At 54.4% G+C, this 14,539-nt stretch overlaps 1 protein-coding gene across 3 annotated transcripts in view; it reads left to right on the top strand.

Annotated features, from left to right (window-relative positions):
* The window catches only part of kcnip4a (potassium voltage-gated channel interacting protein 4a), a 51,994-nt gene that overhangs the window by 9,756 nt on the left and 27,699 nt on the right, over window positions 1-14,539 (top strand). Inside the window, exon 1 of one of the 3 annotated variants that reach the window (XM_029840417.1) lies at window positions 4,215-4,771. The exons of the other annotated variants lie outside the window; for them this stretch is intronic. Within the exon in view, the coding sequence (XP_029696277.1) occupies window positions 4,687-4,771 (85 nt within the window). The 5' untranslated portion in view covers window positions 4,215-4,686. Of the gene's footprint in view, window positions 1-4,214; window positions 4,772-14,539 lie in introns of those variants that run through there. 3 annotated transcript variants of the gene reach the window in all.

The following is a 14,539-nucleotide window of genomic DNA, read 5'->3' as shown; positions in this document are numbered from 1 at the left end:
TGAAGCCGGCTCAAGTGGCCGCGCCTGTTATGGAGCATTAGACGCCCCTGGAGCGGGGCGGGGGGGCCGTTTGAGTAACGCTGCTTCCCGTGCCTGCTTCCCAAATGGCAGCTGTTTACGGAGAAACGGCGTCTCCTCCATTAAGCCAGAACGCCACATCTGAGGCTGGACATTAACCCACCACATGATCCCTTTGCGCCGCATTTCCTCCTACTTTGCGAGCGCTTACCGGCAGCCCACTTCCGCTGATGAATTCGGTGTAATGTCCCCCCCTAATTACAGCGCTAACGATCGTTAGCGCTGCGTGCTGGTGGCTGTAATCTTCCTACTCCAGCGACGGCGTCGGAGTGGTTTCTTTTTTTTTTTTTTTTCCCTCGAGTTTCGGGCGCCCGTCCAGCACGCGGATGCTAAAGCAGAGTTGGTGCGTAAAGAGGATGGTTCTGGGAGGAGGAAGGAACGCCGCGCTCCGATGAGGGTTGACTGACCTGCCCCCCCCCAGCGGTGGGGGTCCAGAGGTTCCTGCTGCCGGGCCTGACGTCCAGACGTGTCATTAACCGGAGCCGCAGGCTTTGTCTCCTGGGAATGCTTCATAACAGTGGCGGTTATTGGACCTCTGAGTCAGCTCTGGATTTATGAAGGAGCAGCAAAGCCAGACCCCTCAGAACCCCCCCAACCCCCCCAACCCCCCCCCCCCCCCCCAACATTAGGAGCAACAAACGGGGAGCGAAAGGTGGCCAGTGTTGGGATAAATGGTCATTCTGGGGGTTTCAGATGACATTTACAGGCTTTGAGTTGGGGGGGTCTGGCAGCCTGGTCGGGGGTGTAAAGCCGTGCACGTGCGTCGGTCTTCACTTTCATCAGCATGTTAACAAGGACCCGGAGCCCCTCGTTGGTTCTGCTCAGCATCGTATTCCGTCGTCCTGGGAGACCCGGGAAAGAAGTTGGATCCCGCTCAGAGAGATTTGCATAAACGTGATTCCTGCCGGATCGGGCCCGATCCCAGCCGCCGAGATGCCGGCGCCGTCTGCCGGCACATCCGCATCCGTGCCCTGGAAAACGTCCGCACGTATTCGGGCGCAACATCTCGCACTTCCCAGCAGCTCCACAAAACGAGAGGTTGTATATTTTCGCCTCTCGGAGGTTAAATAACGACGCGGCGGAAGCGGCTCCTGGTCCCCGGCGCTGATCCATTTCACAGTTCATTAGGAAACGCACATTCATCATTCCGGCGCCTCCTCGGCTGCTTTTGAACGGCCGCGCGGAGCCGCTCAGCCTTATCGGAGCCAAATAGCCGCAGTGAGGAGATAAAGCCAGCCACAGCGCCGGGTTCTGACCCGGCACAAAGTTAGATTGCATTTCAAGCCTCGCTGTTCCTCATCAGCAGATTCCTAACGACGGGGGATTATATCAGTTTTCCATTACGACCTTAAGAAAAGCGGCGCCGCTAATGAATGCCGATGAGGCCCGGTGGCTGCGGTTATCATTTCAGAACCGCCAGATGTTCCTGGTACGCTCTTGTTTCCAAAGGCAGGGACGGAGCACTCTGTTCCCAACACATTATGGTTTTTGTTTTTTACAATGGCGCCGTGGGCGAGCAATCGCCCTGAACGTAGCGCGTCGATGTCATAAGCTATTAATTATTGATATCGACCCGGCACGGACACCCCCGGCGCTCCGATAAAAGCAAGGAAGTGAGCCGAATGGTTCTGGGTAGTTCTTCAGACTTTTACGGCTGTTTTTAAGGCGTCATTTAGTGCGTAATAAAATAGAAATCGGTGTCTTTTACACCCCAGGGTTGATGCGCAAACATGCTAATAGCTGGGAGGAGCCGTCCACTTTCTGCTGACTCCTTCCTGGTCAGCACGGAAAAACGATTATCCGTCACGTCCCATCGATCGGCTGCTGTGGGTGTTTATATCCCAGACCCGGCTTTTCTGGGATTATCACGCGCTTTGTCAAAGACGTGCTCGGGCGTCCCTGTTTGTCCTGGTGTTCATAAATCTGCTCAGCTTTCCGCACAAGCTAGCCTGTTTCCTGGAGCAGGGGTGCGAATATCCAACCCACGGAACCGTTCCCGACCCGTCGCACGGACAGAAGTTTCAGACTTTAGCTGCTGCAGCTAGCGTGAGCGTAAACGTTCTCGTTTATGTGCACGTTGGGCGGCAGCGACTCCCGTTAGCAGCTCAAACTCGAGCCCCGTTGTTCAGTTGTCTCAGACTGAGCTCATTTATTCTGCAGCCTCAACAAGCAGCTCATCTCTTTTTCTTTTTCTTTTTTTAACCCGTCTATTCGGCCTCCGTCCTGGAAAAGGAAGTCTATAAGCAGAACCTGCGCGTTTGTGTGACGGGAGAGGGAAATGTCTTTGGTCAGGATCAATAAATCTGTCGACTTCGGCGGCCAGGTTCATGTTGGGGCTCTAATTGCTCCTGGGTGCAGCATAAATCCCAGCGCTTCTCCTCGTTTTCCAACGTCAAGGCCGTTAGCCGTTAAAGAATGTGGAAAAGGTGAAATCTTTGATGTGCTTTTATATCAAGATTAAAGGGCATCGGGGTCTGTTGCGGCGTCTCTGGGAAGCTAAATTTGTGTTTGTGCACTGGATCAAAGCAACGTTTCAGAGGGACAAAATGTTCCTTTAGGAGAAAATGAGGCAAAAGTCACGTTTATTTACTGGATTTCAGGATTTGATGTGCTAACATCAAAGCAACAGAGATCAAAGCCCCCATCTCCGTCAGTGAATGCCAGAATCGGATCATCTGGGAGATTCATTTACACATGTGCAAGCTTCATCCTTGATTTCTTCGCCTGTTTTACCGCCTGTTTATCATACATCCCTTTGTGCCTTGATGCTCCACGTGCACGTGGCTCACGGTGAGAGGTTTTTCCTGACTGTATATGGACGCGGAATGTGTTGATTTGTTCTGCGGAGGACCGGAGGCCTTGAGATGATCCGCAGGGTACCCCGATGATGTGGCGGTCCTATTTGTCTGCCCTCCTCCCGCGAGAGGAGCGGACCTTCTGCCGGGCTCCGGAATAATGAGGTGGGGGACGGCGGGAAGGTGGCGTGATAGGAGCAAGGCGCTCGGCTGCTCCCGAGTGATTCCTGGGGTGATGTTGTTTATGTGGGAGATTGAAAATGGGGAACAGCCACCAAACAGGTGCACCGGTATCGAAATCCGGCGCTGTGATCGTGTCAGGTGGGAGGGGCTTGTAAACCAGGCGGAACTCATTATGTGGCTAACGGAGCTAAATTAAAAATGTAGCACGATGAATTAACACGGATGTGTGTGTGTGTGTGCGTGTGTGTGTGTGTGTGTGTGTGTGCGTGTGAGGGATTAGCTTCCAGGAGAAATGAGGCTAAGTCCACTTGGAGCAAAGGCTTCATGCTAGTTCACTATCTGGGCTCAATGCGACGGTTTTGGTCGGGTAGGACAAACCAACAGGTCCGAAAGCCCTCGAACCAGACCCGTTCAGGGTCCAGAGAAGAGAGCCTTTTCTGTCCTGTTTCACAAATTGAAATGTCACCTTGCTGGCGATCGACTTCTGGCAAAGTCGATGAAAGTCCGCGACGCCCCACAGGTACCTGGTTCTGTGCCGCTGTGACCCAGTTAGAACTTCCAAGTGATACTTGAGCACATTTGTGGAACAGCTCCTGCCTCACTTCCTGTCTCCGATACCGTCCAGAACTCCAAGGTCAGCTTCTGTCGGGGGACCTGCGGGGACCCCCCCCACTCTGGAGGGGGGCCATGGCAGTGCCAGAGGAGCGCGCGCCGTCATGCAGGTGCAAACACGAGTTAACGAGGAGTTCGTGATGAGCCTGAGACGACAGTGATGGATGAGCGTCGTCGTGCTAATTAGCCGAGGAGGCGACGCGCTGGGCTAGCGTTAATGTCGTCTTCAGCCTGTCAGTCATCATCAGTGCTGACCTTGACGTCCTTCGCTGCGGGGACAGCGGCGCGGCGTTCCGCGTCTCTGCCAGGCGTCTTTATTTGCGCCTCGTCTTTGCCGCTAACGTCGCCCCGATGACGAGTTCGCTTCCACCGGACCCATAATGCACCGTCATCGCCCGTTCATCTGGACACTTTCCCCTTAAATTCTCCTTTATCCCCCTCCTGCTCGTTGTGCACTTTCAATCGCTCCGCTCTTCCTCCTCCTCCTCCTCCTCCTCTCTGGCCCCGCCTCCATGGCAACCATCGGCAGAGTGTAAAACATCCACAGATGGTGCCGAGTCGAGCAGAGCAGCAGGAGCGCTACGAGCTCAGCTGTGGGAGCGTGGCTTTGTTTGTGGGTCTGAGAGCGGCGGAGCTGCGTGTCGGCTGAGGGGAGCCACGGGAACACACACACACACTCACACACACACACACACACACACACACACACACACACACTCACACACACACACACACACACACACTCACACACACACACACACACACACTCCGTCCTCAGAGAGGAGGAAGTAAACTGCCGATAGGAAGATATTAATGACCTGAGCAGCGGGACGCCCAGCACCCCCGGTCCGACCCCGGAGGAGCTCGTATCGTAGCGGTTCTCCTCCCTCATGAGCGTCACTGGCTCCGGGCTCAGGGGCCACGCCGCCGCAGCAGGACGCAGGCTCCGGAGTTTTCCAAACTAAACGCCCCCTCGGAGCGGAGTCCTGATCTCTACCTGCGACCGATCGGAGCAACGATGAGCTGCAGGAAGAGGTGCAAGCGGGAGATCTTCAAGTTGGCGCAGTACCTGTTCAGGCTGGTGACGGGAACGCTCCACACCGGTAAGGCGGCCCTGCTTTTCTCTGCTCTTCCTGAGTTCAGATCCATGTCGGAGTCAAACTCCAGAGGAAACTCGGTCATAATCTCTGCTCGGAAAAGTGTGCAGATCGATCTGACCGAGGATTCCCGGCAGGATTTGAAATCGTTCCCGACTACGGCGGGATTTTCCCGACGTGTTCAGGGACAGGCGTGTCCGGGAACAGATTAAACCGGGTCCTTTCTCCATCTCTGCGTCGGAAACCCGATTTATCCCATTTATGGAGAGTCGGTAAACCTGAGGAACCTGCGGCAGGAGGCTCCCCTCGTGTTCCTCACACTTGTTCCACGACAGCTAATCTTTTTACGTGACGGGGAATCGTCGGGATTACCGGCAGATTACACCAGGAAGGGTTCCACACAGGCCGGAGGTGATTATCGGAGGATCTGGCGCCGTGTCGTGCGGCAATGATCTGATGGCGGCGGCGGCGTAACGTTGACACCTTCCCGCCTCCTCGTTGCATCAGACGCGCTCTGACTGTTGACTGAGTTGCTGATTAACTCGCCCGGCGAGCGAGGCGGCGCCCGCGGCGGGCGGAGCTGAGGGGTTGGCGGCGTGTCTCCTGGCGAGCCTCTCGAGGCCGTTGACGGCTGAGCTGGGAGCAGCTCCATCCGGCCGTGGCCTGTTCCTGACCCCAGAGACCTGGAGGAAGCCTCGTGATCCCCACGGCTCTGATTCCGGTTCCCATGAGCGGCGGGAAAGCTCGCGTAGCGTCGGAGCGGTTGGCAGCACGACTGGCGTCGGTCTTTAAATATTGATCCGAGCCGATGTGGATTATTTTCCCCTGTTGAGCGAAGCTCAGCTGGTCGATTTACACCGCGGTGACGGAGGCTTTTATGTCCCGTTTTACTCGGATCTCCTGCGGCGGTCGTGGCTGGACTGGGAGGAAAGGGACAACGGGAAGTTCTTAAAATAAGGACGCTGCAGATGTGGCTGATGTTTGCACGCTAGAATTAACTCTGGTTTTTGTGTTCACGTAAGCTGGACTGTCTGTAGAAATATGGATCCACAGCGCATGGTCCCAGCGGAGGGACGGGAATAGGGAAGATTAATGGCTGGAATCTGGAGGTCGGTGGGGGGGGGTGGGGGGGTTGATCGAGGCGTGTTGGAGGTGTGCGCTCAGTAAAACATGTCAATGGATTTGGAGCCGACGCTTCAGAGGCTGCACATCCGAAAATATAGTGTTGGCAGGACCAGGTAGGACATTAAGGACCAGGTAGGAGAGGCAGGACCAGGTAGGGCCTTAAGGACCAGGTAGGACATTAAGGACCAGGTCGGACCAGGTAGGGCATTAAGGACCAGGTCGGACCAGGTAGGACATTAAGGACCAGGTCGGACCAGGTAGGGCATTAAGGACCAGGTAGGACATTAAGGACCAGGTAGGAGAGGCAGGACCAGGCAGGACCAGGTAGGGCATTAAGGACCAGGCAGGACCAGGTAGGGCATTAAGGACCAGGCAGGACCAGGTAGGGCATTAAGGACCAGGCAGGACCAGGTAGGGCATTAAGGACCAGTCAGGACCAGGTAGGGCATTAAGGACCAGGTAGGACATTAAGGACCAGGTAGGAGAGGCAGGACCAGGTAGGGCATTAAGGACCAGGTAGGGCATTAAGGACCAGTCAGGACCAGGTAGGACATTAAGGACCAGGTAGGGCATTAAGGACCAGTCAGGACCAAGTCGGACATTAAGGACCAGGTCAGACCAGGTAGGGCATTAAGGACCAGGTAGGGCATTAAGGACCAGGTAGGACATTAAGGACCAGTCAGGACCAAGTAGGACATTAAGGACAAGGCAGGACCAAGTAGGACATTAAGGACCAGGCAGGACCAAGTAGGACATTAAGGACCAGGCAGGACCAAGTAGGACATTAAGGACCAGTCAGGACAGTCGGAACCAGGCTGAACCAGGTTTCTAACGGGTCAAGCTCTGAGTGCGGCTGCTGCGTAGAGGAGGAGGAGCAGCCGGGAGCCAGAGGGAGTCCGGGGCCGCTGCACTTCCTGCGTGATGCATCGATTTTGGGCCGTTCTGATTAATAACGAAGTCCTTAAGTTCTAGACGTGATGGAGGCGATGGAGTGTTTCGCTGCGTCTTCACGCGTGTCCTCGCCGACCTCGCCGGCGCCGAAAGCAGCCGTGGCTCTCAGATTTATCGTGACTGAGGGATTGTGGGTAACGCCGAGCGGACACTTGAGCTCGTGACCCGACGCCTCATCCGGTCACCGACACCCAACATCTGAGACGTTCCACTGGGGACACGTTTTCGTGCCCCGCGGGCGCACAGAACTCGCTCTGACCCGTTTCTGGTCGGACGGAGACGGACGGTGCCGCTCGGTCGACCGTGAGATTTTAATTGAGATGTTCATCGTCCCAGAACAGCCGCCGATGCTGCTCGACGGATCACGTGAGCGTGGGTCACAGCAGCAGTTGTCCCGGTTTCTGTTCCCGCTCGTGCTCCCGCTGGAGACGAGGGAGACGGCGCCGCGGCATCTGCTCGCCGCACCTGCGTCGGCGTGCAGCGCCTTCCGCAGCGATGGCGCCTCCTGGACTCCCGTCGGCGCCTCCTGATTCAGTTTGGTCCGATTGTTTCCACGTCGGAATGGCGCAAAACTGAAGAGTTGCACAAGAAGACGCAGATATGCTAATATTCAGTTAGCATCTTAGGCTACGTCAACAAAAAGCGAGATCTGCTGCTAGCGGCTGGTTAGCACGTTAGCAGCATGCTAGCATAAATGTTGGATCTGTCACCAATCGTAAAAATGGCCGTTAGCAAAGACCTGGGGCCGGACTGGTCCGACCTTTGACCCTGGCCTGGGTGGGACGGGCTGCTGTTGTCGCCAGTAATTAGTCAATGACGAGCTTGTCATAAAAATGTCCCCCTGGCAGCTGAAAAGGCAGTTTGTGCCCCCCCAGGAGGACTTTAACGGGACCACGTAATTTTCCTCAGTGGAGCCGCTTTTATGCTTTTTGATAAATATTCTCACGCCTCCCGACTGTGTACAAGTGCGATAAATAGGCTAACGGCGAGTTAGCGCCAGATGTTTCTGGTTATTTTGGTCCTGTAACGAGGATTGTCTGAGTAAAACACAGCCAGAAGACATTGTAGGGCTGTGGTCGTCATGGCGATGAAAATTAAATTAGTTTTCCTGATTATATTGTTGTTATGCTAATGGTTTTGAATCAAGCTAAAATCGCTATTTATCCGTCCTGACAACATCCGCCAACCGGTCCAGATCGCCTGGATTTGATGTCCACTCATTTTCCGATCTTTGTCCCGTGCGCCGTGATCCCGCCATGCTGTCCATTTGCCCCCCCACCACCCCTCCACCCCCCCCCCCCCCCGGCTAACCCTGGTAATCAGTTTTTCCATTTGCGCTAATGTTTGTGAACAAGCGTCCTTGCGACTGGACGGCTGGGCTATTTTTAGCTCGGCTCCAGAGTCCCGCCGTTCTTCCCAGTATGAATACGTTAAATCAGAAGGATATAAATGGGGGGGGGGGGCGCGTTGGGACCGTTCCTATGACTCTTTTGGACGTTGATGAGAAGAAATCAGGACTCTCAGAAGACCAAATGGACACAAATGAGGCGCCAGCACAGAAAAGGCAGCCAGTCCGATTCTGACTTTAGTTTTCCGTTTACCGTTTTTTTTTTTTTGTTAGCGTAGCATTAGCCGTCGGCTCTTTTTTATTTATACGCCGTCCCGCAGTACTCTGGGGTTTTATGTGTTTTATTCCCGGTGTTTTACCTCCTTCGGGGACCTGCTGGGTAAAAACCGGCTGATATCGACTGATTTTCCGTGTCGCCGTTGATTGGTTGCAGATTGAATTCGCTGAGCTTTGCTGCGGCGAGTTAATGATTCTTTACGTCGCATAAAGAATCGTGTTTCTGGGACGCCGCGCCGCCACAGATGTGCCGACGTGCCGGAAACGGCCCGGAGAAAAGGTTTTCTTCCCTTTCGTCTCTTTGATGTGTGGCCGTTTCATCCGATCATCACAGGTGCATTCTGGGATGGCAACGGGGGGGGGGGGGGCGATCTGTTGGCATCACGGGACAGTGACTCCGCCCACTCATCTGGACCGCGTGACCTTCAGCCCGTCCACGTACCAACTCTGCCTGACCGATCGCTCCAAACGTCTCCGCCACTGGAAATTAACGGATGAATTAGCTGGAGGGCGGCGTAATCTGTCGGAAACTAAATTTGTCTGCTTCATTACAGCACGTCAGCGGCCGTCGTTGGGCGCCATCGAGGTCTTAATTGGTTTTCTAGCGCCTGAGATCCGCCGGGTCGCGGCGCTTTCTGGTCCGGCCCTGCTGTGTTGCTGGAATTAGTGATCTCTCAAGGTTGTCACGGTAACGATTTAGCCACCTCGTCATGACATAATTCATCTTGGCGCCGTTGGGCGACATTCCTCTTTTTTCCTCCATCGCAGTTTGAGCTAATTTAGCTTGCTGACGATGCCGTTTGTGGAAATAAATGTAAACGGTGTGGAACGCCGCCGCCGCCGCGCCTCAGTGCGAAAGGTTACGAAAAACACGGGTAGAGGCGATGAATTGCTTCGGAGGGAGGTCGTCGGGAATTTCTCTCCGCTTGCATTTTCCACGCGGAAACGGTGGTGAATTCAATCTAAATGCAAAGCGTCGGAGGAGGAGCAACTCGTTTGCCATTTACAGCTCGCCACCGACCTCCGGGGCCGCGGCGGCGCTCGGCCGGCGGCTCACGCTGGCCGTTGCGTCGTCTTCCATCGCCTCCTTCATTCAGTCTGGAGCTAATCGGGATGGATGGATGCCGCTCCGGTCCATCCCTCCAGGCTCTCCGGCCCCAGAGGATTCCCCATCCGGTTCACTCCGACTCTAATGGAACCGATGGGAACGTTTAAATCTTACTGTCGTAAATTGAACTCGTATGGTTGAGCGTGATTTATTAGCCGGGTAATGGGCCGGTTGCCCCCGGTGACGGACGCCAGGGATCTGATCGATGGAGTCGTATTGCTTTGATTTAATTGGTCGGGTGCGAACATGCTAATCGACTAACGCTACGAGTATCGGACGATGACACTGCCGGCGTGCTTGAAAAAATGGCACATTTTACTGCTAATGCTTTACTGCTAATGCTAATGCTAATGGTAGTGCTAGTGCTAATGCAAGTGGCCATAAAAACGGTCTTTAAGCCAACAGATCTGCATTTTTCACGTCTCTCTTCGGCGCTTTTTGTCTCTTTTGTGGCGCCACCGGCTACGTTAGCCGCAGGTGACCCAAGCAGGTTCCAGGCACGACCTTTGTGTGACCTTTGAGAATAAACGATTGACCTGTTTTGTGAAAAACGGGAACTTTGGTTTGTAGTTTTGAATCCAGTTTTCAAGGTTTTAGGTGGGAATTTGTCTTTGATCTGCTTTGATCCTGGTGCTCGCTCCATGTTTCGCCGTTGATGAGTGGATGTGCAGCGAGGTTTGCGTTAAGCTAACATTCCAAAACGTCCCCAGAAGCACAAGCAAACGCACTTCTCCGACGTCTCGACTCCACCCGGATCGGCGGTGGCGGCGTGATTCCCTCTTTGATAGCGTTCCGTCTCGGAAAGACGTGGATTAAATAATCATTAACCACCTTCAGGCTGCGCCGCGACTCTTCCTCAGTGTGAAGATGATTAATGAGCCTAATTTTTACGCCTGTTTTCGCAGAGAATAAACGTCATCCGGGACGCTCCGTGATGAATGGCGCCGTTTTATCTGCAGCGCTGCGGGCGTTCCCGCGCCGCGGAGACTTCCTGATCGGCCTCGCGTGAAGTTCATTTGTGACGGTGGTCAACAGCTGGCCGCCGTAATTAGGAGTTGTGTAAATATTGCGTGAATGTGGCGGCGGTGGGCGGAGCCATCTCAAGACAGGCAGAATAATGCTAAACTACCACAGCTAATTGAGCTAATCCGCTGCTAGCTCGGGAGGACCGAACGCTCCCGTCCCGCTCCTCCGCTCCCGAGCGACTGTCGCTGCTGTGCAGACGCCGCGGCGCCGCGCTGTCTGCTATCACCCCAGGGATCGGGTTTAATCGAAGAGCCCATTACAAGTGAAAAATGGGCCCGGTTCTGCTGTGAAAAGACTTTAAAGGAGCGACGACTCCTGTCTGAAGGTGTGATGTTGCGTCCCGCCGCCGCCGATGCTGTCAGAGACGGATTAGATCTGTGAAATCTCATTTTCCTTGAAACAGATGTGCAGGTCCTGGATAATTCATGCCGGGAATGATGTTCAGCACCCTCCCGTCTGGTTTGGACCAGAGAGACCAGAGCGGATCGGAGGGTTTTGGGTGGCGCTACAGAACCTTTATAGACTCGGCAGCAGGGTCGGGAACCACCGACAGCATTCCTTGCAATCACGCTGAACTGGGATAAATTGCGAACGTCCGTTGGCTCGTCCAAAGCCAAATCCTTCGGCGGTTTCCCGTCCGTGAACGGCGCTCCGTTCCTCACAGTTGCTAAAGCGCTAGCAAAGCTAACCGTCACCTTGTTGGGTCCAAACAGATTTGTCTGCGAGCCAGATGCAGCCATCAAAAGAGCCATAGGTTCTCGACCTCTGCTCTACAGGATCAGCCCTGCGCTAATGCTAAGCTAATGTGTTGCCCCACTATGTACATCAACTGTTTGAAGCGATGCATTCACGAACACTGGGAATTCTCCCCGCAGAACTTGAAGTGAGAGGAAACGTTGCTCCTGTGCCTTAATGAAGGCTGCAATGACGGCGCTCATGCTAACTGTTCCTGTTGCAGATGTTTTGACCTCGAGAGCAGCGGAAGCTAACGGCTAATGTTAGCTTCTAATGCTAACGAAGCCCCAGAGAGGTGGCGTTTAAGCTCCTCCGGCTCTTTAAAACTCACAAAACAACGAAAATCCTTCCAAGGTCGGATAACTTTAGGGATTTTTCCAGTAAATTCCTGATTGCTTATTAATGGCGTATCGGTTGCGCTGACGTGCACGTTCATTACGTTTTCATGTCGACCTTTTGGCTGGTTTGGACCGACAAACGGAGATAATCGCCTACCTGTTTAGTAACCTTCAGTTGTGGCGTTCCGGGGATATTATGGGGTTAAATCCGAGGTGGGAATAAACACGCGTGAATAATTGATGTGAGCGCGTGTGAGGGCGGGAAAAAACCGCTGACGGGGCACGAAGGTTGTGCAGGTGATGAAGGATCCGTTGGCGGCTTGATGCCGACTGAAATATCAACGGGAAGTTTGAGCGTAAATCACCGAGACGAGAAGACGAAAGAGATGAATTCCCTCCGGACGGCGTCGGAGGCAGCGGCGGCTTAATGAGGCGCTGCTGAATCGCTCACCTGAACGACGGTTCGGAATCATTAACACCTGCACACGCACGGAAAATCAGCGTTTGGCTAACGGCGACGCGGCGGCGGCGAGCGCCTTTGTCATTTCCTGTCATCGGCGTTGGTCTGGGGGCGAGCTGCGCGCGAACGACGGCGCTAATCGATACGCACGTCGGAGGGCGGGAGGACGTGTGCATCAATGCTAAGCTAACAATGTAGCATCTCTGCTGTCGTCTCTGGGGGACAAACTGAGACAAGTCACTCAACCAAGTCGGGTATCGGGGTGAATACCAGGATTCCTCCGGCTGACGGCTCGGATTCCACACACACACACACACACACACACACACACACACACACACACACACACACACACACAGTTTTCTCAATCTTTCCGCTCTGCAGGGAATCGGGACCGTTCGCGTTGCCGAGCGATGGAGTCCGGTTAAATTCATCGATTGCGTATCGACCTCGGGCGCTAGCGCAGGACGCCGCTGCGTTCATCAGGCAGGAGGAGTCGCCCGTGGCGCTCCGTGGTCGTCACGACGACTGCACGTGCCGCAAAAACCAAACGTTCCAGATCAAAGGTGTTCCCAGCTGTCAGTGGTGAGGACACGGAGTTCGTTATCGGGATCATCTGGGCAACTTTCAGCCGGATTCATGATCAGAACTGGAAAACTATGAATTATAACTGCAAACATCACTGCGAAAAGTTTCTGGTGCAACTTTCTGAATTAGAAACTGAAAAGTTGCGTTGCTGAGGGCTGAAAGTTGTCTCAGCCGACAGCTCGGAAGAGGAATTCTGCCCCCGCCAGGAACGAAATGTCGGAATATTCTTAGTAGGGTTTGTCATAAACAGGTGGGTGGAAGTCTGTGTGTGTGTGTGTGTGTGTGTGTGTGTGTGTGTGGATGGGAAGTTGCTCTTGTGGGGAAACGTGTCCCGTGGGTGGAATTATGAGGCAACAGAACCCGGAGACGGACTTCCGCAGGAGCCGGACTGGATCGGTCGTCACAGTTGACGTATTTTGTTTTCGTTGTTTTTGTCGTGCGGTTCAGTCGTTCGGTTTGACGTCCTGTCAAGGCTCCCGGCTAATTCCATTCGCTCCGCTCCGTTTGGAATCTGGACCAAAAAAGAGCTGGAATTTTCCCCTCCTGGAGCGTCTGAAGGTGGCGTTCGCTGCCGGAGCGCCGTGATGCATAATTCAACGTTTCTCTCCATCAGGCTAGCTGCATGTAGTTTTTATGAGCCAGAACTCGAGCTAGCACTGTTAGCTCCCGCGCACCTTCGGATAGGTCAAAGGTCAGCCGAGTCAGTGAGCCTGGCAGAGACGGAGTCGCCTCTCCGGGAGCTGGTCTGGCAACATTTGTTTCCCGGGTGTCGCGGCGAAGGATGAGCAACGGCGCTAACCTAACGGGAAGCGTCGGGCTCTGTGGTGTTTGGGAACGTGCTGACTGGTCTAATTTCAACGCTCCAGAATGAGAATTTTCCATCTTTCCTTCCCGCTGCTCACCTCTGAGTCAATCGGGAAACGCGTTGTCCGTTCACTTCCTGATGATGCTAAAGCTAATCAACCCTTTCCGCCAAACGCCATGACCTCGGTGAACCGCCTGCTGCAGCGCGATGATGGAAGGCTGTCGCTAACTTGGCAGGCTAGCGTGTAACCTGGCCTCGGCGGGGGGAACCGAAGACGGGCGGATACGCTTCGGTGTTACCTTAGCTGTCGGTCCTGGCTGTGAAAAGACGGAGGTTCCCCCCCGCTCTCTGGTTTATTAATAAGGTGCTAATGGGCGCTGGGCGGAGCTTGGCAGCCGTCGCGTTGGCGGCATCGACGGCACAGTTAGCGTCAGGACGGGCCGTCGTCAAGGCTCGTGGAAGAGAGTTCCGAGTGGGGAATGTGTCACTCGCCCGTCTCCTGACCCTAAAGGCCGACTCTGGAAGGGACGGCGCATGCTTGGCTAATGCTAGGCTAATGCTGGAGCTGAAGATGGCAAAGATGCTCTGTTACGTCACGGCGTGAAATTAGCTCAGCTCAGGTTCGGACCCTTTCTGACTGATCCAGGCTGAAGCGCTTCATGGCTGGAGGGCAATAAGAGGGAGAGTCGACGGGATAAACACAACCTCCCGCTATAAAAAAGCCACGCAACGAAATGTCATTTGAGGGGAACCGACTCGTAAACCCGCCGCCTCTGCAGGAACATTTAATCGCATTTGTTGTTATAGCAACGCTCGTCTGCGCTCAAATTTCGCAGCCCTGGAATAAACTTTAGCTGCTGCAGTTAGCCACATGCTAGCGAGGCTAAAGCCTGCTGAAGTATCACGAACTGGGCCGCTCGCTTGGAGCCGCGGGGCCGTTTAGCCGAGCGATCGCCACGTTTGAGAGCAGAATTTCGATGTCCATCTGGGCTTCTCGGTGAATTTCTGATGTGT

The sequence above is a fragment of the Takifugu rubripes genome, chromosome 8 (genome assembly GCF_901000725.2).
Source record: "Takifugu rubripes chromosome 8, fTakRub1.2, whole genome shotgun sequence".
NCBI lineage: Eukaryota > Metazoa > Chordata > Actinopteri > Tetraodontiformes > Tetraodontidae > Takifugu > Takifugu rubripes.
Note: the sequence above shows the minus strand (reverse complement) of the source record. Positions and strands in the feature narration are given on the sequence as shown.